Source organism: Momordica charantia, assembly GCF_013281855.1.
Source record: "Momordica charantia cultivar OHB3-1 chromosome 8 unlocalized genomic scaffold, Mcharantia_2.0 BLBB01000008.1, whole genome shotgun sequence".
Taxonomy (NCBI): Eukaryota; Viridiplantae; Streptophyta; class Magnoliopsida; order Cucurbitales; family Cucurbitaceae; genus Momordica; species Momordica charantia.
The window spans coordinates 10,522,103-10,547,785 of NW_028275166.1; the positions used below are offsets into that span (position 1 = coordinate 10,522,103).

The 25,683-nt window shown below is 35.9% G+C and overlaps 4 protein-coding genes across 12 annotated transcripts; all 4 read left to right on the plus strand.

Moving 5' to 3' along the window:
* Nucleotides 1-1,363: 1,363 nt before the first annotated feature.
* On the plus strand, nt 1,364-4,484 carry LOC111021517 (Pentatricopeptide repeat (PPR-like) superfamily protein). Of its 2 annotated transcripts, none has more exons than XM_022298509.2 (4): nt 1,364-3,230; nt 3,340-3,539; nt 3,742-4,002; nt 4,147-4,484. In XM_022298509.2, the coding sequence occupies exon 1, from the start codon at nt 1,588-1,590 to the stop codon at nt 3,193-3,195; it is 1,608 nt and encodes a 535-aa protein (XP_022154201.1). In that variant the 5' UTR covers nt 1,364-1,587; the 3' UTR covers nt 3,196-3,230; nt 3,340-3,539; nt 3,742-4,002; nt 4,147-4,484. The 2 variants fall into 2 exon arrangements, with proteins under 2 accessions (XP_022154201.1, XP_022154202.1); XM_022298510.2 differs by having other exon boundaries at nt 3,816-4,002.
* A 1,140-nt stretch (nt 4,485-5,624) lies between these two features.
* LOC111021479 (Rubisco methyltransferase family protein) lies at nt 5,625-13,388 on the plus strand. Of its 6 annotated transcripts, none has more exons than XR_015792876.1 (13): nt 5,629-6,197; nt 6,316-6,391; nt 6,846-7,051; nt 7,150-7,236; nt 7,344-7,436; nt 11,078-11,232; nt 11,355-11,439; nt 11,517-11,603; nt 11,678-11,797; nt 12,344-12,445; nt 12,520-12,692; nt 12,771-12,874; nt 13,199-13,388. XR_015792876.1 is itself a non-coding variant. In XM_088127704.1 (12 exons), the coding sequence occupies exons 1-11, from the start codon at nt 5,826-5,828 to the stop codon at nt 12,685-12,687; spliced, it is 1,551 nt and encodes a 516-aa protein (XP_087983830.1). In that variant the 5' UTR covers nt 5,629-5,825; the 3' UTR covers nt 12,688-12,692; nt 13,199-13,388. The 6 variants fall into 6 exon arrangements, 3 of the variants coding, with proteins under 3 accessions (XP_022154163.1, XP_087983831.1, XP_087983830.1); XR_015792877.1 differs by having other exon boundaries at nt 12,787-12,874; XR_015792875.1 differs by having other exon boundaries at nt 5,630-6,197; nt 12,765-12,874.
* A 1,547-nt stretch (nt 13,389-14,935) lies between these two features.
* On the plus strand, nt 14,936-20,629 carry LOC111021474 (transcription factor GTE8). Of its 3 annotated transcripts, none has more exons than XM_022298456.2 (11): nt 14,936-15,308; nt 15,756-17,105; nt 17,194-17,248; nt 17,339-17,473; nt 17,762-17,832; nt 17,966-18,038; nt 19,250-19,327; nt 19,399-19,514; nt 19,631-19,694; nt 19,811-19,941; nt 20,028-20,629. In XM_022298456.2, the coding sequence occupies exons 2-11, from the start codon at nt 15,849-15,851 to the stop codon at nt 20,295-20,297; spliced, it is 2,250 nt and encodes a 749-aa protein (XP_022154148.1). In that variant the 5' UTR covers nt 14,936-15,308; nt 15,756-15,848; the 3' UTR covers nt 20,298-20,629. The 3 variants fall into 3 exon arrangements, with proteins under 3 accessions (XP_022154148.1, XP_022154150.1, XP_022154149.1); XM_022298458.2 differs by having other exon boundaries at nt 17,765-17,832; XM_022298457.2 differs by having other exon boundaries at nt 14,936-17,105.
* A 3,474-nt stretch (nt 20,630-24,103) lies between these two features.
* LOC111021493 (DNA-binding storekeeper) lies at nt 24,104-25,528 on the plus strand. The gene has a single exon (XM_022298485.2). It carries the CDS (start codon nt 24,367-24,369, stop codon nt 25,105-25,107), a length of 741 nt encoding a protein of 246 aa, XP_022154177.1. The 5' UTR covers nt 24,104-24,366; the 3' UTR covers nt 25,108-25,528.
* The last annotated feature ends 155 nt before the right edge of the window (nt 25,529-25,683 follow it).

The window sequence follows — 25,683 nt, forward strand, 5'->3', positions numbered from 1 at the left end:
GATTCCAACATTTGCGCCAGATTTTTGCATGCCTCATTTTAGAATATCTTCTATTTATTTATAAAATGTATAACCACATAGTAATTATTTGGGGAATTTGGGCTGAATAGTCAGTGAAGCCAAAAAAAAGAATGACAGTGTATGTTTTCTAAAAGTTTTTGTTGTTGCCAAATGATCATGACTCTCATTTTATGTTTCTCTTTCCATCCTCTCTTTCGTCGCTTCCTTTCTTCTCCCATTTTTTCTCTCCATCATCTCCCTTATTTTTCTCTGGTTATGCAGAATAAGTTCCTCCACCATCTCCGTTATTTTTTCTTTTCCCATTTTTGAGATTTCTCTCTTATTCCCCCGTTTATCTCTCTCCCTCCCTCTTTTGTCGTAATTTTCTTGTTTCCTCCCACTCCCTTGATGATTTTTTATGTTATCTTTTTTTCAAAATGCCTGTCGAGAAAAACTACCTAAAGGGAAAGGTTAGATTTTTCAAAATATTTAACAAATCCTAAAGTAGACGGTGACGGGAGAGGAGATGTTGTTGGCGCAAACGTGAGACCCACCATCGAAGAAGAATATCACCGGAAAACACCTAGAAGACAGAGGGAGTGATGAAGGAGAGAGGGAACGGGAGAGAGCGAGAGATGAGGGAAAGGGAAGAATGAGAGAGAGCTAGAGGAAAGAGAGAGAATTAGAATTTAATTACTTGAAAATCTATTTATATAATTAATAAATTTCCTAAATTATTGAATTAATTTTGAATGAATATTTATCAATAATTTTAAATATTTTGAAATAAAATGTTGTTTATCTTATTTATCTAAATAATTATTAATAAAATTTGATTAATTTAAATGAAATCGTAAACAAAATTAAAATCCGTGGAAAGTAAATAAATAAAATATTTGTCAAATTCAAATTCAAATTCAAAATGATTAACAAATAATTTAAGAGATTAAAGATTTTTCAATTAAAATTTTGAAAATTAGAATTAAGGAAAATAGAATCTCAATCTCCTTAATTTGACGGTATTCATATTCAAATTTGAAATTTAAATCAAATTTGTTTAAGATTTTTTTCTTCCTTAAAATCTCTCATTTGATCTTCTAATCTTAATTATGATTCACTTTAATTCATATGAAAGTATCAAATTTAAAATTTAATTAAAAAATTATTGGATGGTGAAAGTTATGTATAACGAAACAAAAAATTGAAAGGAAAAACCAAGCAATAAGAAAGTACAAGATAAATGGGAGGGAGAAGAAGGGGAGGGATGAGAGAGAGGACGTAGAGAAACGTAAAAGAGGGGTATGATGGTCATTTTGCAACAACGAACCCTCAGCCCAAATTCCCTGTTAATCTGGTAATTTAGAAAAAAAAAAAAGTTGCATATTTGAAAATACACCTCCCATAGATGCTACACTCGTAAGAACTTTCTTGGGATCCCTCGTCTACGATGGCGATGGCCACCGGTGAAGGCGACGGCAGTCCTGAGTAAGTTTATTGGTTTCTGGGTTTTCAGTAGCAATGGCAACTCTCTAAGAACGGACCTATATTTTTCTTCAACTTCTGCTCAAAACCGTCCAATTTTCAACCATGTGGTGCTACATCAGCCGCAACAAAATCAAATCCATTTCACTCCATAGCTCAATTGCAATTGTTCCTCTTCGTTTCATCTTCGCCGTTGATTCTTCCCTTCAGTCTTACACCGTCACGCCGCCGATCAAACCCTGGCCGCAGCGTCTATACCCCAGGCGCCTCGTATCTATGATCATTGGACAACAAAATCTAGACCTCGCCCTCCAAATATTCCACCACGCCGGAAAATTTCATCCCGGATTTTCCCACAATTACGATACATATCATGCGATTGTTCATCGTCTCTCTCGCGCTCGAGCTTTTGAACCCGTCGAATCTCTGCTCCTGGACTTGCAGAGTTCTGGTATCAAGTGCGGGGAAGATTTGTTCATTACAGTGATTAGAAGCTATGGGCTTGCGGGTCGGCCGAAATTGGCCGTGAAAACATTTCTACGGATTCAAACCTTTGGCGTTCGACGCTCGGTGAGGTCGTTGAACACGTTGCTCAATGCTTTGGTGCAGAACAATCGGTTTTCTTTGGTTCATTTGTTGTTTAAGCATTCAAATTCCAAATTTGGGGTTGTACCTAATGTGTTTACTTGCAACATTTTGATCAAAGCGCTTTGCAAAAAGAACGACATCGAGGGTGCACGGAAGGTGTTCGACGAAATGCCTGCCATGGGTATGGTTCCAAATGTTGTTACTTACACTACAATTTTAGGTGGTTATGTTTCGAGGGGTGATATGGTTGGTGCCAAGAGAGTTTTTGGTGAGCTTTTCGATCATGGCTGGCTTCCTGATGCGACTACTTACACAATTTTAATGGATGGGTACATCAAACAAGGTAGATTTACTGATGCTGTAAAGGTGATGGACGAAATGGAGGAAAATGGGATCGACCCAAATGACATTACTTATGGAGTCATAATTGAAGCTTATTGTAGGGAGAAGAAGTCTGGTGAAGCACTTAACCTGCTTAATGATATGCTTGAAAAGAAGTATATACCAAACTCAGCACTTTGCTGTAAGGTGATTGATGTTTTATGCTGTGAGGGGAGGGTGAAGGAAGCTTGTAAGCTGTGGGAGAGGCTTTTGAAGAAAAATTGTACTCCAGATAATGCTATTACAAGCACTCTTATTCACTGGCTTTGCAAGGAGGGGAATATATGGGAAGCAAGAACGTTATTCAACGAGTTTGAGAGGGGCTCAATTCCGAGTCTATTAACATATAACACGCTTATTGCAGGAATGTGTGAGATGGGGGAGTTGTGTGAAGCCGCTAGGCTGTGGGATGACATGTTGGAAAAAGGTTGTATGCCTAATGAATTTACTTATAACATGTTGATAAAAGGATTTCTTGAAGTTGGTAAAGCTGAGGAAGTGATTAAAGTCGTGGAGGAGATGTTGGATAAGGGATGCTTGCCAAATGAATCAACATACTCAATATTGGCCGAAGGGCTCCTCAAATTGGGAAAGGGAGGAGAATTCTCAAATATTCTTTCGATGTTTATCTCGAGCGGAGTTGTTGACTTTAAAGTCTGGCATCTATTTGTGCCCAAGTTTGTTTGTAATATGGATGAACAGTCAAATATCCTCAACAAAATATTGATCGAGACTTCTAGTTAGAAATTCTTTAATCTAACCATCATACTGGAGTGGAGGTAAATTGTTTTAAGCTTTGACCTGCCCTCAAGGTTTAGCCCTTTCATGTAGATAATTTATTGTGAGTATGTTGAAGAGCTAATCCTTTCTCTCTCTTTTGGCCTGCAGAAATTACTAAAGCCAGTCATTTGTCAGCTCCGGATATTGATTAGTAGACCGCCTCAGACGAATGGGGCTCTGCCAGTGTTTTGTTTCGATATTTTTTAGAACATGTTTAACAAAGATTGTACTGTCCATAATTATTCCCAAATTGTGGCTGTTCTGCTGATGTGCCATTTGGGTGTAGAAGGGAATTTTCTCTCTTCAAGGTACACATTCTGAAAGAATACATGTGCTAGCATTTTTATAAGATGTTTATGTGGCTTCTTTGATGTAAGATGGTTTCTTTGAAAAATTTTATTCTTGATTCATCACATAGTCACTCATAGTTAATTTTGGCCACTGCTCACTGCTATGCTAAGAGAATAGGTAGGTTTTCTAGTTGGATGACCTTGCTTTTTTGAAATACAGGCCTCATTGCAGCTACCTCCGATGCCTGACATGAGGTCATGATAAGCACCTCTAAACCGTCTTCTTTTGTCTAGGCAAATGTCTATCTCAACATTGAAGGGTGAGACTGAGGTCTCTCTAGATCATCAGTCCTCCTCCCTCTTCCACACGTACTAGAATCGCGCAAGTTGGGTTCGGCAGGCTTACAGGGAGATTTGGAGTCTATTTGCAGCTGATTGAAAGAGCTAAGGATCTTGAAGCCATGTTGGACTCGCTCGTGAGGTAGATACAATTCTTTCCTTATCACAATAGCTCAACTTTTATTTGAATGAATAGTAGATGTTTCCTAGTGAATAATAGTTTTTCCATGAGTAGTAGCTTCTTCCATCTCTTGTCATTGGCCTTACTATTCCTATGTCTTAGCAGAGCGCTGGCTGAGCCACAAGAGTTACATGGTAGAATCGACGAGTTGGAACCATCGACTTGAAGAGATCAACTCCGACAGGGTCGTGCTAGGCAACGACTCAAGTGGCCAAATTTAAGGGATACTGGTGTCTCAATGCAGGTAGCCAAGCTGCAGAGACTTGCCATTAGCGGTTCTTTTTTTATATATATATATTTATATTTGTCCTACAATAGTTGAATAGCGATGTTTGTTTTGCCTCGTCAGTGGAAATGTTTCAAGGTGCGCGTAAGCTGACCTGGACACTCATGGATATTAAAAAAAAAATATATATATATATATATATAAAATGTTGTAAGAATTTCCTTACAAATATTAATATAATTTATACACTTGTATTTATATAATAGGTTTGTTTTTATTAATTTAATATCTTGTTAGTATTTATTGAACAAATTAATTTTTATTAGTCAAATATATTTTAAATAATAACTAATATTAAATGTAAAATTAATCTTTTAACTTCAATATTTTTTCAAAAAGATAATTATATAATTAGTGTTATTTTGGATGAAAGTTATCTATCGTATCATCACATTATACTTCTTAAGAGTACAAATATCAAACGTATCTTTGTCTTTAAATTTTTACGTTAAAATTATATATTTATGACAATAATTATTATTATTAATAATTATTTCAAAATATTAAAAATAAATAGAGATTTTATGTAATTGTATTAAATTTTATTTTACATGGACATCTGATATATAAATATATCTCATTGTATAAAGTTATTTATTACTCAATGGATACAATAATTTATTGAATTATAAAATTGAGATTAAAATATTATTTTGATCCATGTAATTTTAGTTATGGTTCATTTTAGTCTAACTTTAGTTCATTTTAATTACTTTGAAAATATTCATTTTGGTCACTGTACTTTTAAAAAATGATCATTTTAGTCTCTAATTGCAGAAATTTAACACAAATTTTAATACACGACGGAAACTCTTTAGTATAAAGTAGTGTTTAAATTTTAAGAAATATATTGATTTTAGTGTCATGTTGAAATTGTGATAGAAAAGAATGAGATTAAGAATAAAATGAAGGGACAAAAATGGTCACGTTTTAAAAGTCTAGGGACAAAAATTAACATTTGAAAAGTACAAACACTAAAATGAACAAAAATTAAAAATACAGATGCTAAGAAAACCTAGAATTTCATGTTTGAAAAGGACATCTAAAATACATTAGATGCCTCCGTATAAACATCATAGGATATTTTAAAGATTTACGAGTATCTCATATTCCTACGAAACAAACGTGAGATCTACAGGTTTATCTAATAAGAATTTTTGATTTTCAACTCTTTATATTTTTTAATAAAATTGGAAACGAGGGAACAAAAAAATAAAGGTTTAGCGAGAGCACTGTATTTTGTGTTTTTTTAACGTAAGGACAGTTTTAGTTGTGTATTATTGTGAGTGTGTGACCCCTCTTACTTTCCCTCCAACTTTCTCCGTCGCTCTTTCTTTGTCCCAACACTTGATTTTGGACGCAAATTCCAAATCCAAATCCAAAAATCACATCACAAACTTGAATCAACAAGAAAAAAATATCTAACCCATCAATCAAAATTCTGCCTTCTCTCACTCTCAATTCCTTCTCCTCAAAGTTCAAACCCTAGTGCTCCTCCATGGAACTCTGTCCTTTGCTCGACACTTGTCTTCCTTCGCCCTCACGCTCCTCTTCTTCCTCGCACCGCCCTCTTCTAGTTTCGCTTTCTGCGCGGCCAAATAATCACCGTTGTTCGCGTTCTTTTCGGCCAATTCCTCGCCGGAATGTTTGTTTTGCTTCAACCTCGGACACCCTTGTTGCTGGGTCGCGCAAGGAGGATGGGAAGAGTGGAGAAGCTGTAAGCAAGAAAGAAGAGGACGAGTTCGGAGATTTGAAGGCTTGGATGCACAGGAATGGGCTTCCTCCTTGCAAGGTCGTTCTTGAGGAAAGGGCTTCTCATGATAAGAAGCATAGGCCCATCCATTACGTGGCTGCCAGCGAAGATCTCGAGGTCAATTTGTAAAGATTTCGTTTCATTTCAAGTATTTTGTTGTCAATTCAGTGGATTCATTGTGAAGCTTTTCCGGGTTTTTTTTTAATTTAATTTTATTTATTTTTTAATTTTTTAGGCGGGGGATGTCGCATTTTCGGTGCCGAATTCACTGGTCGTGACTCTCGAGAGAGTGCTAGGAAATGAGACCGTCGGTATGGTTCAGCGTTTATTTTAGGGGATTTGGATTTCTTCTGACGTAAAACGTTCGAGTGATTTTGCTGCTTCTTGTTCTTGTTACTAATGAGAGAATTTAAAAGTGGCTGCCCGAGACTAACAAGTGAAATAAAATATGTTTCATGATCTTGGTTTGTAGATAGAAGAAGTGCTGGAAGTGGAATGTTTATAGGATGCATGTAGATTGAACCTGTTATGCACTTTGTTTTTACAGTATAAACCAAGCATTTCTACTTTCGTTCCAGGACTTTAGTCACGTTGCTTTCTTGGTCTAAAATCTTAAGTGCTGCAAGTTTTCTAGTCGATTGTTGTTGCGTGATTGTGGAAATTTTATTTTCCCCATCATAATTAAATTTTACAGTGAATTTGGGAGCAAGAAGACAATCTTGAGTTAATAGTCTGTCTGTAATGGCTGTTTGGGTCTTCTTGCAGCCGAATTGTTGACTACCAATAAGTTGTCAGAGTTGGCATGCTTGGCTTTGTATTTGATGTATGAGAAGAAACAAGGAAAGAAATCTTTCTGGTACCCTTATATTAGGGAGCTTGATCGCCAGCGTGGGAGGGGCCAACTAGCCGTAGAGTCCCCTCTTCTATGGTCAGAAGCTGAGCTTGATTACCTTTCAGGCAGTCCGACAAAGGTAACAACTTACAAGATTGATTTGTGACTTATACTTTGCCTAATTACCCATACAAAGTTGGAGATGTCATGGCTAAAACTTTAACTTGGATGGATCAGAATGAAGTTCTTGAAAGGGCAGAAGGAATTAAGAAGGAGTATAATGAGCTCGATACAGTCTGGTTTATGGCTGGCTCTCTGTTTCAGGTAATGCCCTTGTAATTTTGAGAACCACAAAATGATGGAGGAACAATCACATTAGCTGAGTCTAGCAGACGATTCTTTGAACTAATTTTTTATTGGGAAATTTGCAGCAATACCCATATGATATTCCGACTGAAGCATTTTCCTTTGAGATTTTCAAACAAGCCTTTGTTGCAGTTCAATCATGTGTGGTGCATTTGCAGGTAATTAAAACCTGTTTAGTTTCACTGCCCCTCTTCTTGTTCTTCTTTCTCCAATTAATTGGGAAGTTAATGATCTCGACTAAGACAAATGATATGTCAATATTAGTTGAGATTATTAAATTGTTATCCGTGGGCATGCATTTGTATTATAATCGAGAGTTATGATTTATATATCATCTATATTTCTCAACTATCATGGCAGTCATGACAGTCTATGAAGTTCTGAGCATCAAATGACTTTCCCCCTCCATTAAGGCGCCTCCTGCACCTCCATGGTTACATTGTTGGGAGGGAATTAGTTAAGATTCACATACGAAATTATATCTCATTTGTTCATGGGCTCTAGAGTAGTTGTATCATATCCATCCTTAAATTACTACTTCACATCGGAAACATTCTAAATTTATCGAGGACAAAGGTTTTTTGCTTTCCCTCTAAAAAGGAAGAAATTACTGCATGATATTCTTTGGAATTATATGTTCATTTATGCACGAATGGAGAATATCATTGTGGACTTATCAGAAGAATAGTAGGATACCATTCTGGAAAAAGTCGTGGAACATCTTAAGGATATCCCCTTTGATGACGTTCCAAGTCCTTTTCGAGAATTCACTAGTGTATCCATCAGTTCTTGTGCTTTATTTGCCCCTAGATTGTCCACAGTTGCCTTAATCTCTTCTATGGTAAAGGGACTTTAATCTCCTTTTTCATGTTCTCAAGTATTGGCCTCCAATTGATGCTAGGAAGCATGGGCATAAATTATTCCTTTTGGTGTAAAGCTTCTGTAAAAAGGAGACAGTATCCTCTTCAATAGACTTTTCTTCCGTGATACATAAGCTGTCCTCTTTTATGATTTCAGCAATAGGACTCTTCTTTCTTCTATCACTTGAATAGGAGCGAAAGAAGCTTGGGTTTTCATCCTGAAGAAGCTTGGTTTTGGAATACCACCCATTAGCTTGGTTACAAGCCCTTACAAAGCAATTGCGAAGGTCTTAGCTTCCAGGTTGAAGAAGGTTTTGCCTTGCACTGTTGCCAAAATAAAGCTGCTTTTGTTTCTGGCAGACAAATTGTAGATTCCATCTTGATAGCTAACTAAGTGGTGGATGACTATTCCTCAAGGAAAGTTCTTGGTCCATGAATGGAAAGAAACCAAGAGGCAGACTCAAGGCTTCAAGGGGTATCAGACAAGGAGACCTGTTAGCCCATTTTCTCTTTCTGATAGTGGCTGATGTTCTTAGCAGCATGCTTGACAAAGATACAAATGAATGCTCATTCAAGAATTCATTGTAGGCAAAGACCCTATCCATATTAGCCATTTGCAATGCAATTCGCAGATGAGACTTCGCTTTTTTCAGTCTGTGACAGTATTAAGATGGATAATATCTTAAAGGTAGTTAAGAATTGAGTAGTTATCAGACTTAAAGATCGACTACACCAAAACAACCGTCACGGGCATAAATGTGGAAGAAGAAGAGGTGATCTCCATGGCTACCAGATGGGGATGTGCTCCCTATGTCCTATTTGGGTCTTCCTTTGGGAGGTAATGTAAAATTTGCTGCTTTTTGGAGCTCCGTTGAAGAAAAAAATTAGAAGTAGGTTGGAGAAATGGAAGAACTTCACCTTCTCAAGAGGTGGTAGAGTTACCTTGATAAACGCATTCCTCTCTAGCCTCCCTATCTACTGGTGCATTAGTGCTGGTATGATCGCACCCAAACCTCCCTCTCTACTACTTCTCCATTTTTTATTGCCCTGGAAAAATTTATCAAGAGATGGGAGAGGATCATCAGGAAATTTTTAATGGAGAGGTAGCTAAAGATGCCAATGGTTTTAGTTCTGTAAATAGGAGCGTGACTTCATTACCCAATGGGGGTCTAGGTGTTGGGAATCTAAAGACAAAAAACATGGCTTTACTTGTGAAATCAGAAATGGGGTTCTAAATTCACGAGTGAGGAGGCAGCATTGTGGAGGCAATTAATTGCTTGTAAATACAGGCTGTCCAAAGCAGAGCGGGTCCCATCTCCAAAAGGAGGTCAGAGGTTTAAAGGCCCCTGGATTTTTATTGTAAAATGCTGCAAGAAGGCTGACTTGTGGAACAAATTAGTTGGCAAAGGAGATAAAATAAGATTTTGGAATGACAAGTTGCTAGCTAGCAGACCGCTAAGAGGAGAGTTTCCAAGGCTTTTCAGAGTCGCAGGTTTTCTACATCTCCAAATGCTGGTTTTCAGAAAATGAAGGTTGGGACCTAAAATTCAGAAGAAACCTAGCGGACCAAGAAATTTTGAATGAGCAGAGCTCTTTAATCCTCTCTCAAATGTCAGTCTAAACAATAGAGAAGAGAAAAAGAAGTGGTCCCTTGAGAAGGATGGTACTTTCTCTGTTAAATCTCTTGTAAAGGAGCTTAGTGGCAATGTTGACGGCCTTAATCAATCCTTTATCAAAACCATCTGGTAGGCTAGAATTCCAAATAAGGTGAAAGTGTTTTTGTGGCTCTTTGGCCTTGAAAAGCTCAATACTTGCACTTTATGAAAGAATGCCCATGGCCTCCTTGTCTCCTAATTGGTGTGTGTTATGCAGGAAAAATATGGAAGACAATCTTAACCTTTTATTTCTTTGCCCGTTTGCTATCTCTTGGGCAAATCTGCAGCATCTTCAACTTGAGTTGGGTGTTTTGTAGGAAATGTTCAGAAGGATCTTTTAGTTAATCTTCAGAACCTTTTTTTGTGGGTAAATATAATATTATTTGGTTTGACGCAGTACGGTTGGCCGCTTGTAGAGAATTTGGTCTGAAAGAAATACAAGAACGTTTCAGGTGTTGATACTTCAAGGGAGGATTTTTGGGGTCTTATTAGATTACACTCTTCGAAATGGTGTTTACTTCACAAAGATTTTTGTAATTATAGCTCGTCACAAATCTATTCCAATTGGAACTCTTTTTTGTAATCCTTTGGCCTTTGGGGATAGCTCATCTTCTTCTTTTGTATATCCTCTCTTTTGAATAATTCAAGTATTCGTTTCTTAAAAAAAAAGAAGAAATTTTTGCTTTCTGGCCTTGCTTTATTGTCTGGAATTCTTATACAGATATATACAAGCATTCTTCATTCATTACAAAGATTGCAAAGGCTCTGACTTGTCATATTACATCCTTCAATTCGAAATGAGAAGTTAAAAATTTAAAATCCTTTTGTTGTTTTATCCTTGATTCTATCCTCTTTGTACAAAGTGCATGCATTTGTGGCAAGATTGCAGATGCACTCGTTGTTATGTCCTCCAACTCCAATGACAACCTAAGATTCATTTGTTGTTCTTCTGCAATATGTCTGTTCCTGATTCTATTCTTTTTGGTAAAAGATGCACGTGTTTATGGCAAGGCTAGTTGATATATCACTGTCTCATAAGCGGTATCTGGTCCATGGCTTCTTACAAATATTGCATCTAACTTCTATTTCCTATTTGTTTCCAGTAATTAAAGTTATCTTTGCTTATATAATAAAAGAAAGAATTCTTTTTTATTCTACTTTTTAAAAGCTATGCTCTTCTGAATTGCGAAGTTCACTTGTTTTCTCCAGGAAGCATTATTTTTAAGATTTTCTCTGTTCTTAAGAAGCTTCCAAATTGATTATATAAAGGCTTATTGAATTCAGAAAGTAAGCTTGGCTCGGAGATTTGCTTTGGTTCCTCTTGGCCCTCCGCTGTTGGCTTATAGAAGCAATTGCAAGGCAATGTTAACTGCTGTTGATGGGGCTGTGGAACTAGTGGTTGATCGTCCATACAAGGCTGGGGAATCAATCGCTGTTTGGTAAATAATTGAACCTGTTCAACTGTTCACAGGATCAATTATCTGTTGATGTTTTTGTTACTGTATCTAGCTTTTAAGTCCTTTAGCAAGATTTTCATTCTTGTTCAAATTCTTGACAACAGGTGTGGGCCACAGCCTAATTCGAAGTTACTCCTGAATTATGGTTTTGTTGATGAAGATAATCGCTATGACCGCCTAGTAGTTGAGGTAAGACTTTGTGTTTGATTGTGGGCAATATTTTGGATAAATGATGTCTCTTAATGTTCTTGACCTTTATGTTTCAGGCAGCTTTGAATACCGAAGATCCTCAGTATCAGGATAAAAGAATGGTTGCTCAAAGAAATAACAGATTGTCGATACAAGTTTTTCATGTATGAATTTAAAATACTGGCAGAGATGAAGGTTTTAAGTTTATACTTTTCATGAAATCTTATTTCTGAAACAGGTTTATGCTGGAAAGGAGAAAGAAGCGGTCTCAGACATGCTTCCTTATCTTCGGCTTGGCTATGTTACAGATCCTTCAGAAATGCAGTCTGTTATTTCTTCTCAAGGTCCAATCTGTCCAGTAAGTTTCTTGTCCCTGCTAGTGTCTTTTTTTTTTTTTTTTGGCTTGTTTAAGGATTGGATCTCTAATAGAACTTGTTAGTTGAAAATTCTTTAATTTGATTCTTTCTGTTGAATTTTGGCATCTAGATTACTGTTAGTTTACACCGCATTTTTTAATTATGATATGTTTATGTGAGTGACTGGGTCGTGCACTTCGATTGATGTCATAGTACAACTGCTGCTTGATCATGCAACCGATTGGTCAGAAAACTTGTATAATTTTAATATCTTAGGTAGGCGGTGACTATGAGATTTGAAACCCATCCGCGAAAAGTAACTCTTTTTTTTTTTCCTCCCTTGCCCAGTACCATTTGGCCGATCAATGGTGGTCGTAGGCGTACGGTTAACTCATTTTCCCTTGCCTTATTTGTCCAATTTTGTATTTTCCAAACAAGGACGTGAAATATACTAATATTGATGCCTGGATTCAGATTTGTAAAATACTTCAACTATATCGATAACCATCACCATGCCATGAAAGGAATCTTGAAACATTTCTTTGTAGGTGAGCCCATGTATGGAACGAGCAATGCTGGACCAAGTTGCTGATTATTTCAAGAGACGACTGGCTGGCTACCCAACTACCTTGAGCGAGGATGAGTCTCGGGTAATTTTTGGCTTCTCTTTATTAGATCTACCTGCAGTAATCGATTATTTAAACTTACCCATCTATTTGAACAGTTGGCAGATGGTGATTTGAATCCAAAAAAGAGAGTTGCTACCCAGCTTGTTAGGTTAGAAAAGAAAATCCTTCATTCGTGCTTGCAGGTGACAATCGATTTCATAAATCAGTTACCAGATCACACTGTATCACCATGTCCCGCTCCGTACGCCCCGTTGTTGAGATAAGTGAGGTAATGAGTAATCCGCTCGTGTTTGTTGTTTATGGAATTGCAGTGTTTTCATCACCTTTGATTCACTTGTAGTTGTAGATTATTCTTCCAGCAGTGGTCAGGTCACGTATCTGTTTTATGATATTGCAAATACCGAATTGCCATGCAAAAATCATCCTTTCTGAGTTGAAGCTAAAAGTAAGGTCAGTTAAAGTTTGACGAAAGCTCATTTATCTATTAAATTTCTTTAAAATGCAACTACGAATGACAATTTTATCTTTTTTACCCTCTTTTCCATTACCCTAACTTTTCCTCTCTTATATCCAATTGGAGAAGTTTCTTGTAACCCTGTTGGAATCGGGTTCTTCCCCCTTTTGTAATTCCATGCCATCAACGAAATTGTTTCTTAGTAAAAGGATAATGAGGTCTCGTGGCCCCAACCCGCTAATCTCCAACGAAGTGTTTCGGCTATCCCGAGATTAGCTGGGTTTTGATTTGAAATGGTTATGTATGTTGTTATTGGGCAGGTGGAGTTGGTGAGATGGTTGAAGAGGAAGATGATAAATTTGGAGGCCATGGATTTGAAGTTAGCCATATCCTTGTCTTCTCAACAGGCGTGACGTGGCTTTTCTTTTGGTACTACCAGTCCCCTTTGTAAATAACCACAATTACTCCCATCCTTCTTTCAATACAATTCCCTTCCCTTTTTTTGAGATATTTATTTATTATTATTATTCTTTTTAGAAAATTTTTTAACAACTATTTCGTTTTTAGCAAGGTATTTAAATTCTTTGCTGAACTTCAAAAACAAAAACAAGCTTTATAGTTTTCAAAATTTGGCTTACATTATCAAATAACAATTACTCGATGTGAGTGTGAGTAGTGTTTGGAAGCTTAGGGTGCGTTTGGTTGATCATTTGAAAATAAGGTATTCAATGAAAAGTAGTATTTTTAGATACGTTTGATAGCAGATTTAGAAATTGAATCTCACTTTATAAAAATTGTGCTAGGTGTTTAGTAGTATATTTGCTAACTAAATATTTAGTTAAATTTGACATAATGTTAATTGATTTATCAACTTATATCATAAATTTTATATAATTATTATTTTACAATATTGTATATTTTATAACCATCATTGGTGATTCATTGGTCCAAAAGAGTTAGGATTAATTGAGAGGGAATGATTTCAAACTCCATGATATGGCCACTTACCTTTAATTTCTATGTGTTTGTCGGCATAAAATGTTGTAGGGTGTAGGTGGTTGTTTTCAGAATTTTCACTGTTTAGATTACAAAATTCAAAGACAGTCTGACAAACATGTATTCACTGAATTTATTTGATTCGGTGAATTTGAAAACAAGAAACATGATCTGAATTACCTATTAAATATGCCTTTAATTTTTAGATAGCCATATAAATTTTTGTGCTTACAACCTTTGGATATTATATTTTTAATTTTAAACTTTTTTACGAAACTTGATGCATAATGCACTTATACAACTTTCAAATATTATATTTTAATTTCAACTTTTGATTATTGAAGCTTGAGCTTTAGTGTCTATTTGGTCCATGAGTGTTAAAAATTTGAAAAATGATTTTAAATGACCATTGGAGTCATTTTAAGAAATAAGTTCTAAGATTTTACAATAAATACAACCCTACTCCTATCTGCATCGACAACATCTTCGGTATGACTTCTCCTTATTCTCGCGACTATAAAGAATCCATAAATCCTGAAAAAATCTCAACGTAGTTTCATCTCTATCTTCAGCGAGTTCAAAATACCATTGTCAAATTTAATTAGTATATAATATTAAACGTTGGTTTACCTTCTATTTGTTCCTTATATATTCAAATACTCTATATTTTTTTAAATTAAAAATTTAAAAATCCGTTGAGCTTGAGTGAGAGTCGTCTCATACAAATTACTATGGCCGACTTCCGCACGCCAAGAAGGTACGATACGACATGTCGTTTAGTGGCCGTCTAGTAGCCTCAACATCACCAATCACGGACGTATCCCATATTTATCCAATCATATTACGTCAGAGTTTTCAGATCCGTATAGAATTTGCGAATATTAGTTCCCTTCCCCTCCCTTTTAAACCAATCAAATTCCCACCGTCATTTACTTTTCTCACCGACTGGCCAACATTAAAAAAGCCCCCCCACTGGGATCCAGATCCGACGGCCCTGATTTCCCAATCGGCTTAAATCCCAGCCGTCCAAATTGCACGAGCCCGTGTGGAAAAATCTCGGGGACGGCGTTTTAGCGTAGTAGACTAGAGAGAGTGAGGGTTCGCACTTCTCTCTCTCTCTCTCTCTCATTAGGTCTTCTACGCGCTTCTCTGTTCTTCTTCGCTTCGATCTTCGATTTCGACTGCGCTTGCGTTGTTTGATTTGCCGGAAGTTCTCGCGGATTCGAGATTTAGATTCTATTTGGAGTTTGCAGTTGGATTTTGAGTTGTGGTTCTGTGGCGGCTCCTGTGATCTACGCTTGTTGATTTGGGTTTTCTCGGAATCTCGCGGTTCTTTAGTTGTTCGCTTGTCCTTGGGGTTCACCCAGAGGCCAGTGGAAGAAGTTTCATCTCGTGGAGCCGTTGGGATTTACTGGGGAGCTTATAAGGCTACTGGTAATTTATCTAGGGTTGTCTTCTGCTTTTCAGTTTAGGTCCTTTTTTTTTTCTTTCCTTTTCATTTGGCCATCGTGGATGGCTGAATCTTAGGGGGGTTTTGTTGTACTTGGTTTAATTGTAAAGAAAATAAGTAGTGGGATCTCCATGTGTAACGACGCCTAAAATCGTTTGGTTTCTTTTTCTTTTGTGATTTGTACTATTGACTCGTAGTTCTTTTAAAATTGAACAATATTTGATGTGATTTGTTTTATGCTTTCCTTATCTTGTTCTTGTCATCTGGTTACATTCGTCGAGTTAATGGACGGATGTGTTGGTATTAAGTTCAGCTGAGTGGTGAAGAAATTTATCAACTTTTGGGCACTTTTCGAGGGAATTTTTTGGTCTAGGCGTTTTCTCTTTCTTCAGGGTTTAGCCTGAATGGTTGGCGTGGTTAATCTATTGCAGAGGTGCATGAGCACGGCCGTGTGCAGTTTGTGACTGCGTTCTTAAAGCAGAATTGATCCAAGGCGCTACTGAAGTTGCAGGTGGTTAATATAAATGGATGTGAGGACGGAAAAGAATATTAGGTACCCAGAAAGATACTATGGCAATAGTTCCTTTCGCACTGTTGGGGAATCAGAGGGTTCTGGTAGCTCCGGAAGAATTGATCCTGAAATTGCCGCTTCAGAAGTTTCTAGTACCCCAATGAGGAGATGTATCAGTTTTAGCTCTGATAATCGTGAAGCTCTGAGAGTTCCAACGCAGGTTCTTCCCTTGACAAACCTGTTGCAGTCTGAGAGGATGGAGTTGGTTTACAGGTTGAAAAAAGAACTCGAACAGGTTCAGACCCTCAGTAAGAAAGTACAATTGCTTAGAACAAATAGTTTTACAGTATCATCTTCAAGTGATATTCTTAGCTGTAGCAATGTACGCAATGGGCCATCAGCTGAAAACATTCGAAACACCTCGAATTTGACTTCAGGGCAACGTAAGAAATCTAATGTTCCAAGTCATAAGAAAGGGCAAGATGGCAGTCGGGTTGCTACTGCTATGTGTAGAGTTGAATCTACAGTGCAAGCATCTGTACCCAACACCACAAACACTACTTCAGCAATTTTGATGAAACAGTGTGAACAACTTTTGAAAAGGGTGATGTCACACCAGTATGCCTGGGTATTTAATATTCCTGTTGATGTAGTGAAGTTAAACCTCCCTGATTATTACACAATTATTAAGCATCCAATGGATTTGGGGACGGTAAAGAACAAGTTATCTTCTGGAGCATACTCAAGCCCGTTGGAATTTCTTGCTGACGTGAAGCTTACTTTCACCAATGCAATGACTTACAACCCACCTGGAAATGATGTGCACGTTATGGCTGATATTCTCAATACATTTTTTGACATGAGATGGAAAGCTATTGAGAAGAAACTGCCAAAAACTAATGGTCATGCATTGCCAACTAAATCTAGACCTCGAGAAGATGTTGAGTCCGTTAGGCACATGCCTCAAAAAAAGATGAAAGTTGCTTCTATGTCTGAAGTTACACCCATGCCCACCAAGCATGTAATGACGGACGAAGAAAAGCTAAATCTGGGGAGAGAGTTGGAGTCGTTGTTAGGAGAAATGCCGCTGCATATAATTGATTTCTTGAGAGAGCATAGCTCTGGTGGAAGGGAATGTGGGGAAGATGAAATTGAGATTGATATCGATGATCTCAGTGATGATACACTTTTCAAATTGCGGAAGCTTCTAGACGATCATTTTCAGGAGAAACAAAAGAAAAATGCTAGTGTTGAACCTTGTGTCATAGAGGTATTAATTCCAATTCAACAATTGTGTTCTATTGCAATCTTTTTTATGTATTTGACTGCTTTTGTTTTAAATTATTTATTGCTTTCAGTTGCAGATGTTGAATGACTCTGGAGTAAGCAACTCATCAATGCAACCATCTAAAGGTCTTAGGCATACCTTGATTCACAATGGATGCTAGCAACCTGATTTTCCTATAGTTATTTACTTTATTTTCCTTCCCATTGCAATTTTAGGAAGTGGGCAAATTGATGAGGATGTGAACATAGGTGGCCATGAAGCTCCTGTTTCAAGCTGTGCTCCTATGGAGATAGAGAAGGATGCTGCTATCCATATAAACAGCAAATGCATCAGCTCTAGAAATTCGAAGGGTTAGTCAAATTTCTCAGTTTTTTTATCTTTTATAGGTACCTCTGTTGTGTGGGATGTTGTCATTGCCATTTTGGAAGATATAGAACTTTTAGCTGTAGTGCCTATTATAGCTATAATGACCACTGAAGGAATTCTGTAATTATAGTGCAGCTATTATAGCTATTACAGCCAAAACATATTTATCTTGCATGGGTTGATAAATGAGCAACATTTGTTGTTTATCATCATTTAATGTGCAACCTTTTAGTTACCTGACCTACTTCATTGCCAATCTCGTGTATCATCAGCAGATTCAGATTCTTCTACCTCCGAAAATGATTCTGAGTGTGATAAAGCTCCAGTTGCAGTGCACGATCAGGTATTGATTAGTAATTTATTGTCAAATGGTTGGCCTCTGGCCAATTTGTATACTTGCTTTGCTTGTACTGTTTAATGGGCGTCACTGCGTCAGATAGTGGTTGATTTATTTTCTAACAGACTACCATCAACAGGTTCCAGAAATCATTGGCTCTGAAGGTCTGTTAATTGAAACTACAACTTCAGATGAACCTCTCGAAAGAAATCGTGGGTGTTCCTTTTACCATTCTTCACTGTTCCATACTTAAAGAAATTGGATTATACCTATCTTTAGCTTCATGACACATAAACAACTCTGTGCTGGCTGAACAAGTATTAAATATGAACTTTTAGTTTTCTGTTTTAATTTATATTCTGCTGAGAGCAGCATTAGTATACACAATATGGGTGGTGATATTCCTGAAACATACATAATACTGAATTTGGCAGTGTATTTTGCGCAAGTAGATTCATGTTATGAATTTTCTAAATTGTAGAAATCTATGTGTTTTCATTATGATTTCCAGCCTTCTGGAACTAATCTATGAATAGTTTGTTGATGGGTCTTCCCAAGCATAAATGATGTTTTTTCCTCCTGTTGTTCAAAGGAATGGGAAATTGATCGACTCCATTGTAACATTGTCAGAACTAATTCAAGATCCTACCTCCTCCCCTCCCCCACCCCACCCCACCCCCCCTAGTTTAATTCATGGGAACTAGAATATGATTGCGGTCGGACTTGACACTTCCTCTGCTATATCTCAGAAAGAATTGGTGCGATTGTTTTATTAGTGATCGTACTTGTTATGTCTTTAGATGTTAATTCTAAATTTTGTTAGTTGGTTCAATGTTAATTCATTTATAAAATTGATAAGTTGGTTTGGATGTATCTCAAGTATTTTGACATATATGCATAAGCATCATAACCTTAAATAATTTTTTAGCACTATCATTGAAATGTATAAAAATAATATATATTTTTGAAATATATATATTAATTACCGTGTCCATGTCGGTTTTGTATCCTAGATTTTTAGAAATTAGCATGTCAATGCGTTTGTGTCTAGTTTCTTGGTTCATGCTTCTTAGGTTCTTATACACAACTTCCAATTGACTTTTCTCCTCTTTTGATTGTTCAACAAAATTTGTGTACTTCAGACGATGTTTAGTATTAGGCATGTTCATTTCCTCAGTGGGATTGACTTATTTTTTTCTTTATCAGAAATGAGAAAGGAGAAAACTGGCATGAGTGTGGCCCTTTATTGATACATGTGTGTGTATGCTTCACGATTTAAATCTTAATGACTGTCTTCAAATAGTTTTTTCATTTTCTTAAACCTGTTTTCTGAATTTTTTTTGTTTCTATTATTATTGGTCATTGATTCCGATTGTTGAAGCATTTGTTTTGTCCACTCATGCTCTTTAGTGACTTTCTACAGAATCTGAAGGTGGCTACGAACAAATGGAAGAGACTTCCCATAAGCCTAGTTCTACTGAGTCAGATTGCAATCAGGATGGTGAGCTTAACATAGAACTTTTACCCTTCTTCTGAGTACATTCCAATTAATTATTTTTATCAACATTGCAGGTAATCATACTGCATCTGAGAAGCCGGTCTCCCCTGAGAGGCTTTACAGGGCTGCTCTTCTAAAAAATCGATTTGCTGACACAATTTTAAGAGCTAAAGAAAAGACGATGACACAGGTTGGTTCAAAATATGGGCTACTTGTTTAACAGCCTACTACTTTATATGGATTTTGCAATGAGAGATTGCGGTTCTGATCTGGATGGTGTGCATTTTGATCTTGGGCTGAGATCAGGGCGATAAGGATCCTGAAAAGTTGCGACGGGAGAGGGAAGAACTGGAACTGGAGCAGAGGAAAGGTAGCTGGACATACTAGTAAATTTTGATTGGCTTCTTTCTTGTGGTCTAGAATGTATTTTTGCATGTAATTTAATATTTTGCTCTTGTGGTAACAATTTTTATACATGAAATGTAGAAAAAGCGCGACTGCAAGCAGAAGCAAAGGCTGCACAAGATGCGCAAAGACGAGCTGAAGCTGAAGCTGCAGCTGAGGCTAAAAGGAAGAGGGAACTTGAGAGAGAAGCAGCACGACAGGCATTGCTGCAGGTAAATGACAACCAGACCACAAGTGTGGAGAAATGGCCAAAAACTTCCTTAGTCTTTACTCATCTACTTCCATATAATCTATGCAGATGGAGAAAACTGTAATAATAGATGAGAACTCTCAGTTCCTTGAAGACTTGGAGATGCTTAGAGCTGCTCCTACTGAGCAGCTGCCGAGCTCTGTAGATGAGACGAGCCCTGATCACTCGCAAGATGGCCTGGGCAGTTTCAAATTTATAGGGAGCAATCCCTTGGAACAACTAGGCTTGTTCATGAAAGCAGACGAAGAGGACGAGGAGAACGAGCCGAATTACATTTCTAACTCTATAAAAGATGTGGAAGAGGGAGAAATTGATTAGATATAAGTGTTGTGGTGTTGAATTGATGATAGAATTGATCAAGGCAATGAATGGAATGTCCTTTTGACAGAGGAAGAAATTTCTGGGCCTCCTGATCATTTAGTATTTATTTAGGTAAAATAGGATAGAGGAGCAGTGTTTCTGATGTTACTTACAAAATAGAAGCATAATTTTGGAGGGCTTCTGATGATGAGGGGGTGATTTGAAAATTAGTTTGTGAAAGTATTCCTCCCCTTCCCTTTTGTCAGTATTTGTCTGTGTTGTACATTGTGATACTTAAAACATGAAAATGGGTCTGAAAACAGGATTTAGTATTAGCACTACATTTTCTACTCCTCTAGATTGTTCTTCATTATGTCCTAGTTAAATTACAAATATCTCATTTGTTTAAATCTCTCTATTTTGTTTTTGTTTAATTTTTGTTTATATACTTTCAATTTCTCTTCATTTTAGTCTAGGTTCGTTTATTTTTATATCATTTATGATTAGAATTTTTACATGGTGTTTCGCCTATAAATTTACTGAAATGTAGTCTACACAATTTTATAAATAGAGATTAAAAGGGTCGTTTTTTAAAAGTATAGGGATTAAAATAAATAAAATTGAGAGTTCAAAAGATTTTACATTTTGTAAGTACGAGATCAAAATGATGGAAGTCAAAATATGAATATACTTTTTCATAATGTTTTGAGAGTTTTTTCAATTTAGTTCTAATGGTTAAAAACCTTATCTTTTAACACTTTTCAATTATATCTTCATTGCTAGTACATTGTTAAGAATTTTAAAATGTCTAATTTCTCTGGAGTATCATCCATATGAGTTTATGATTAACAAATTCTATTGTTCGCGTGAGAGTAAAATTTAAGAAAATGTAAAAACATAAAATACTAAATTGAAATTTTTAAAATTAAATTAAAGAAATGCCAAGACACTAAGAAATTTAGTCTTGCATTCTTAATGTATGTAATTTTTTATTTTTCTGTTTTGAGTTCAACAATACAATGGCGGAAATTATATTCAGGTTGACTACAAAAAGTTATGTTTTTGTTATTTTATAAATATTTATTTTGGTATTTTATCGGTTGGGTTGAGTTGTGTTTAATGGAAGTTGTAGTAAGGTTACCTAGTTTTGAATATTATTCAATGCATATGGTTAGAGGTTAGAAGCATAAGTTGATTTGAAAGGTGACCTACTATAACCTACCTTCATAAATGGAAATTAACATTCACTCACACATTACCTTTGAATTATGCCATTGCAAAACCTACCCTTTTTACTTTTCCAATTTTCCCTCCACTTTATTGGATCACCAAATCCAACCTCTTTTCATGTTTTTTTTATATAAGAAATAGCACAAAAAAAAAGTTTAAATAGATGAAGAAATTGGAGTAAATATTGGGAAATATACGTATAAACAATTAAGTCGAAAGACATATATCTCACTCTCGAGAGAGATTACAAATTCTTTGTAAAAAACGAAGACATAGTACCAATTCCATCTCTAATCTTTGAGAAAATCGGAGTTTTTTTTCTACCGTGACCTCTTTAATTCTCAAAATTTCAGTCGCTTCATCCTTGCCATTATCATGTATGTAAATATTGACTGTATAGGCATATTGGAAACCGTTTGACAAGTCAAGGAATCCTGAAATCCGCTCCTTAGTTATAACGTTCCAGAGTCACGCAGAACAGACACTAACCATCCGAATATTACTTTACTATTAATTAACTGGACTGACCTCAACATCAAAGGATGAACCTAACGTGTCTATTTGTATGGTATAAACTTTTCTTACTAATAACTCCTGTAACAGACTTTCTCTTGACTTCTCCTCTTGAGGGCATAAAAACTTAGCTGAAATATTGTATAGTTTAAACTGCTTTATTGGAGTTTGAGTTCAAAGCTTCATTGCTAAGAATATCTCTTTTTGGCAAAATATTATTGAAAGAGCAAATGAAGAATATTTCCCTTTTGGCTAAATATTTTTAAGGAGAGATGTAGGAAAAAGTAGGTAAGAAGCTTGAATTAGTTTTGTAGGAGAGATATAGGTACAACTTTTATCTAATGAATCTAATACACAATTAATTGTTTTTTTAACTTCTATTAATTAAATAAATAAATATATTCGCGCCCATCCTGACTTAGTAGATAAGAAATCAATTAATTTTCATACGAATAAAGGTTCGATCTCCTACTTTGTATTTGTTGAACTAAAAATTGTCTCTTTTGATATTGTTTATGGGTCATCAAGAACTGTGCACGGGATACTTAGAAGAGTAATGTATTTTAACAATGTTTTTATATCTTAATAATTGATAAAGAAAACATTGGATTGTAAATATTGCTAACAATGGACATTTATGAAATAATGACAGTGAAATAGTTTTTAGGAAGAATTTTTATAAAACTTAAGTCGATTTGTTAGATATAAAATTAAAAGTCTAAATACCTGTTAGAAACTTCTTTTAGGAATATTTGAGCTCCTATTATAAATTTTTAATATTAAAATGATTGAATAAACTCCATTTAAAAAAAAATTAAACCGTAATATAAATTTAATAGGTATTTTTTAAAAAAATATCACAGGCTCTTCATTTTTTTTTTCCAAATATAACACAAGTTTGAATATTGTTAGCACATAGTTTTATATTATATTATATTTGACTTTGATTTATTTGTAAAATTTCAAACTTTATGCTATATTTGAAGATGAATCAATTGAATAAATGGTAAAATAAAAATATGTTAAATCGAGAATAGTTCAATAAATGTTAAATTTCATCAAATAGAACCATACACTATGTAAGTTTTACCATTTTTACTTTCTATTCAATTTCTTTTAACTCACCCACTATTTTTAACAAATAATAATAATAATAATAATAATAATAATAATAATAATAATAATAATAATGTAAAAGACTCCAAAAACTCATTAATTTAATAAAAGTCAAACTTTGTAAAAAATTAAGTTAGATTAATAGACCAAACCTACCATTAAATAACTCTGCCAAAACTTAAAATTAAAAAAAAAAAACTCTAATACTGTTTTGTTTGAATGTCATCTAATTTTATACCAAATACATATTCTATAATTAATTGGACGGATGTCAAAAACCTTTTTCACTCCTAAAAAATAACAAGACAAGACGAGCATAACTCAACTTAGCAGTTAAGACATCTCGCTCCTTCTCTAGAGGTGGAATAATGAATCTTCAGTCCCTACATTTGTTGTACTAAAAAAAGGTCAATTTTTTCAATGGCGTAAGAATATAAACTTTCTACATATGACCGTCACAAATTGAATTATAATCAAATTTTTTGGATCGTTAACCAACCTTAATAGTCCATAATTATAGAATTATAATAATTTTGGATTCACCTCGAATTTAAGTCTATTGGAAGAGCGAAGAGTAATTACAAATTATAAAAGATTATGTTGTTTGGTTGGTTTGATCACTACCTACGAATCATTAATTAATGAGAATGACAACTTAATCTAGGTCCAAACTATATATTTCAAAATGTATAATTTCGAACTATTCTACTCACTCTTTCGAATCAATACTAAAATTAATATCTACCATCATTCAAATCAATAACTATACCAACATTAAAATTTAACTAGAAATTGATAATACATTTTTTTTCTTCCTGAGATCAATCAAGTCATGAAAAACATTTCGATTTATTTATCTCTTTTTTGAGACAAAAGTTTTTGTTAAAAATTTATCATTTTCCTTTTTTTTTTTTTGGTAAGATATTATTCTCAATCTCAGCTATCCTATCATATCTTTCAATATTGGAAATATCTTCATAATTTTGGGAACATACAATTCAATGGCTCTTTATTAGAGATTTTGTAGAACCCAAAAAAAAAAAGTTCCAATCTTTGTTTATTTATTCAAAATTTCTTTTGGGTTTCTCTCCAATCAAAAAATTCCATTTCGTTTCTCTTTGATTTTCCTTACAAAATCCCCAAATCCAATCCCTTCTTCTTCCTCCGATCAATCGCCGGCGAAGTTCATCCTCCTCCGATTACGTCCACCGGCCGCCGACGGGTTTCAATGGAAACCCATCTGAATCCTCTCCCTCTCTTCTTTTCAATCTTCTTGTCGATCTATCTGGTCGCGTATTTCCTCATCTTCCGTAATTGGAGCCCTAAGATCCGGCCGGAAGCTTCCAGCTGCGCAATCTCCTTCGCCCACGGCACGCCCGCCGTGTTCTTAGCCTCCGGCGCCATTCTCGCCGACGCCGCCCGCGGTTTCGCTTCCGCCAACACCGATCTCCAGAACTCCGTCCTCGATTACAGCATCGCTTACTTTCTCATGGATCTGTTGCACTACCTCATCTTCTTCCCCGGAGATTTGCTCTTCATCGCTCATCATTTGGTCACTCTCTTCGTCTTCGTCACTTGCCGCTACGTCGTCTCCCATGGCGCCTACGCGATTCTCGTCCTTCTCATTCTCGCCGAGGTCACCAGCTTTTGCCAGAACACCTGGACTCTCGCCAGAGCCCGGAGAGGCGACGCCGAGTTCGCCGCTAGGGTTTACAATATTCTGTCTCCTCCTTTTTATGTGCTGTATTCGATTGTCAGGGGATTTGTTGGGCCCTATTTCCTCTACAAGATGGGAGAGTTCTACGCCAATGGCGGAGCTGAGAGCGTGATCCCTAAATGGGTTTGGATGTCTTGGATTTTTGTTGTTGCGACTGCCATTTCTGTTAGCATTTTGTGGATTTCAAATTTATGGGTTGAGTTGTTCAGAGAAAGAAGCAGCAGTGAGTTGGAGAAGAAGAAGACGAGGTAGGAAGCAAAATTGTGGTTTTGTTTTACCTTCTCTTATTGTAGTTAGATTCAGTTATCATTCACAGAAGGAAGAAGAGGAAGAGGAAGAAGAAGAAGAAGAAGAAGAAGAAGAAGAAGAAGAGGTAGGAAGCAATTGGGTTTCACCTTCTCTTTATTGTAGTTGGATTCAATTATCATTCACATGGGGAAAACGGGTATCAAAATTTCTCACTTTTTCTTGGTCTGCAACAATGGAGAAGAGGAGTTTTGTGGTCAGTAATGTTTGTTGTTTCAAACCCTCATCTGGAAATAAGATGCTCTATATTCTTCTTCTTCAATGAGTAATTTATTGTTCTTCTCCATGTAGCTCTTTTATTATATATACATATATTGTGAATTCTTGTGTTATTTTAGTATTAAATGATTTTGACACATTTATTTAATAGTTGTTCATGATTCTCTGACTGTTCTGCTGAGCTACAACTAGGCAAAATAATGACAAAATGAAGGGAGAATTTTGTGGAATGTTGGATAATTCTGTTGCCCATCTGTTTTTATTATGCATCTGATGAACAAGAGAGAATTGAAGCTAAGCAAA

Bases quoted from the DNA above. Each gene is read 5' to 3' on its own strand.
- LOC111021479 (XM_088127704.1), top strand. From the start codon at position 5,826: ATGGAACTCTGTCCTTTGCTCGACACTTGTCTTCCTTCGCCCTCACGC. The intron at 7,437-11,077 runs GTAATTAAAACC...TATTGAATTCAG, and splicing joins CATGTGTGGTGCATTTGCAG to AAAGTAAGCTTGGCTCGGAG. The intron at 11,798-12,343 runs GTAAGTTTCTTG...ATTTCTTTGTAG, and splicing joins CTCAAGGTCCAATCTGTCCA to GTGAGCCCATGTATGGAACG.
- LOC111021474 (XM_022298457.2), top strand. From the start codon at position 15,849: ATGGATGTGAGGACGGAAAAGAATATTAGGTACCCAGAAAGATACTAT. The intron at 17,833-17,965 runs GTATTGATTAGT...TACCATCAACAG, and splicing joins CAGTTGCAGTGCACGATCAG to GTTCCAGAAATCATTGGCTC. The intron at 19,515-19,630 runs GTTGGTTCAAAA...GGCTGAGATCAG, and splicing joins AAGAAAAGACGATGACACAG to GGCGATAAGGATCCTGAAAA.
- LOC111021517 (XM_022298509.2), top strand. From the start codon at position 1,588: ATGTGGTGCTACATCAGCCGCAACAAAATCAAATCCATTTCACTCCAT.
- LOC111021493 (XM_022298485.2), top strand. From the start codon at position 24,367: ATGGAAACCCATCTGAATCCTCTCCCTCTCTTCTTTTCAATCTTCTTG.